The 703-nt window shown below is 45.4% G+C and overlaps 1 protein-coding gene across 1 annotated transcript in view; it reads right to left on the reverse strand.

The window, feature by feature from the left end:
* Positions 1-474, reverse strand: part of LOC106872224 (uncharacterized) — an 8320-nt gene extending 7846 nt beyond the window's left edge. Inside the window, exon 1 of the mRNA XM_052968095.1 lies at positions 81-474. Coding sequence (XP_052824055.1) covers positions 81-474 — 394 coding nt within the window. The remainder of the gene's footprint in view (positions 1-80) is intronic.
* Positions 475-703: the final 229 nt, after the last annotated feature.

Raw genomic sequence — 703 nt, forward strand, 5'->3', positions numbered from 1 at the left:
AGGGTCCCATGTTACAAAAGGATTTACTTGTTGTTGAAATTCTTGAGGATCAATTATTATATTTGTTGTTTGAAAGTCACGTAACTTTCGTGACTTATATTCCGACGAAGCACTACTGTCATAGCTAGAACTGCTACGGTTTGAATCATCTCTCAATATGGATGCTGGTCTCGTATAAGTGCTGCGTAATGGCCTTGGTAACCGATACTGTGATGGTGTCCTTCGTCCAGAGATCGAACTGCTGTGACGTGGACTTGGCAATTGATATTGTGACGGCGTGCTTCGTCTAGAGCTCGAACTACGACGAAGACGAAATGATGTTTCTGGCTCCAATAAACTGCTACTATCTAAAGTTCGTGACCTGGATGATGACGATGTTCTTCGCCCAGGGATAGAAATGCGACGAAGACGAAATAATGGTTCGGGCGTTAATGGACTGCTACTAGGTAATCTTGGATCCCTATATGGAGACATTGTGCTTCGTCCAGGGCTCGAAATGCGACGAAGGCGAAATGGTCTTTTTGGCGCCAATGGAGTCCGACGTAATCTTGATGAACGACGTGGCCTTGGTAACTGATATTGTAACGGTACGCTTTGTTCAGAGATCGAGCTACGACGAAGATCAGATGATGTTTCTGGCTCCAAGAAACCGCCTCTATCTAAAGTTCGTGACCTGGATGATGACGATGTTCTTCGCCCAGGG

Source organism: Octopus bimaculoides, chromosome 5 (assembly GCF_001194135.2).
Source record: "Octopus bimaculoides isolate UCB-OBI-ISO-001 chromosome 5, ASM119413v2, whole genome shotgun sequence".
Lineage (NCBI taxonomy): Eukaryota > Metazoa > Mollusca > Cephalopoda > Octopoda > Octopodidae > Octopus > Octopus bimaculoides.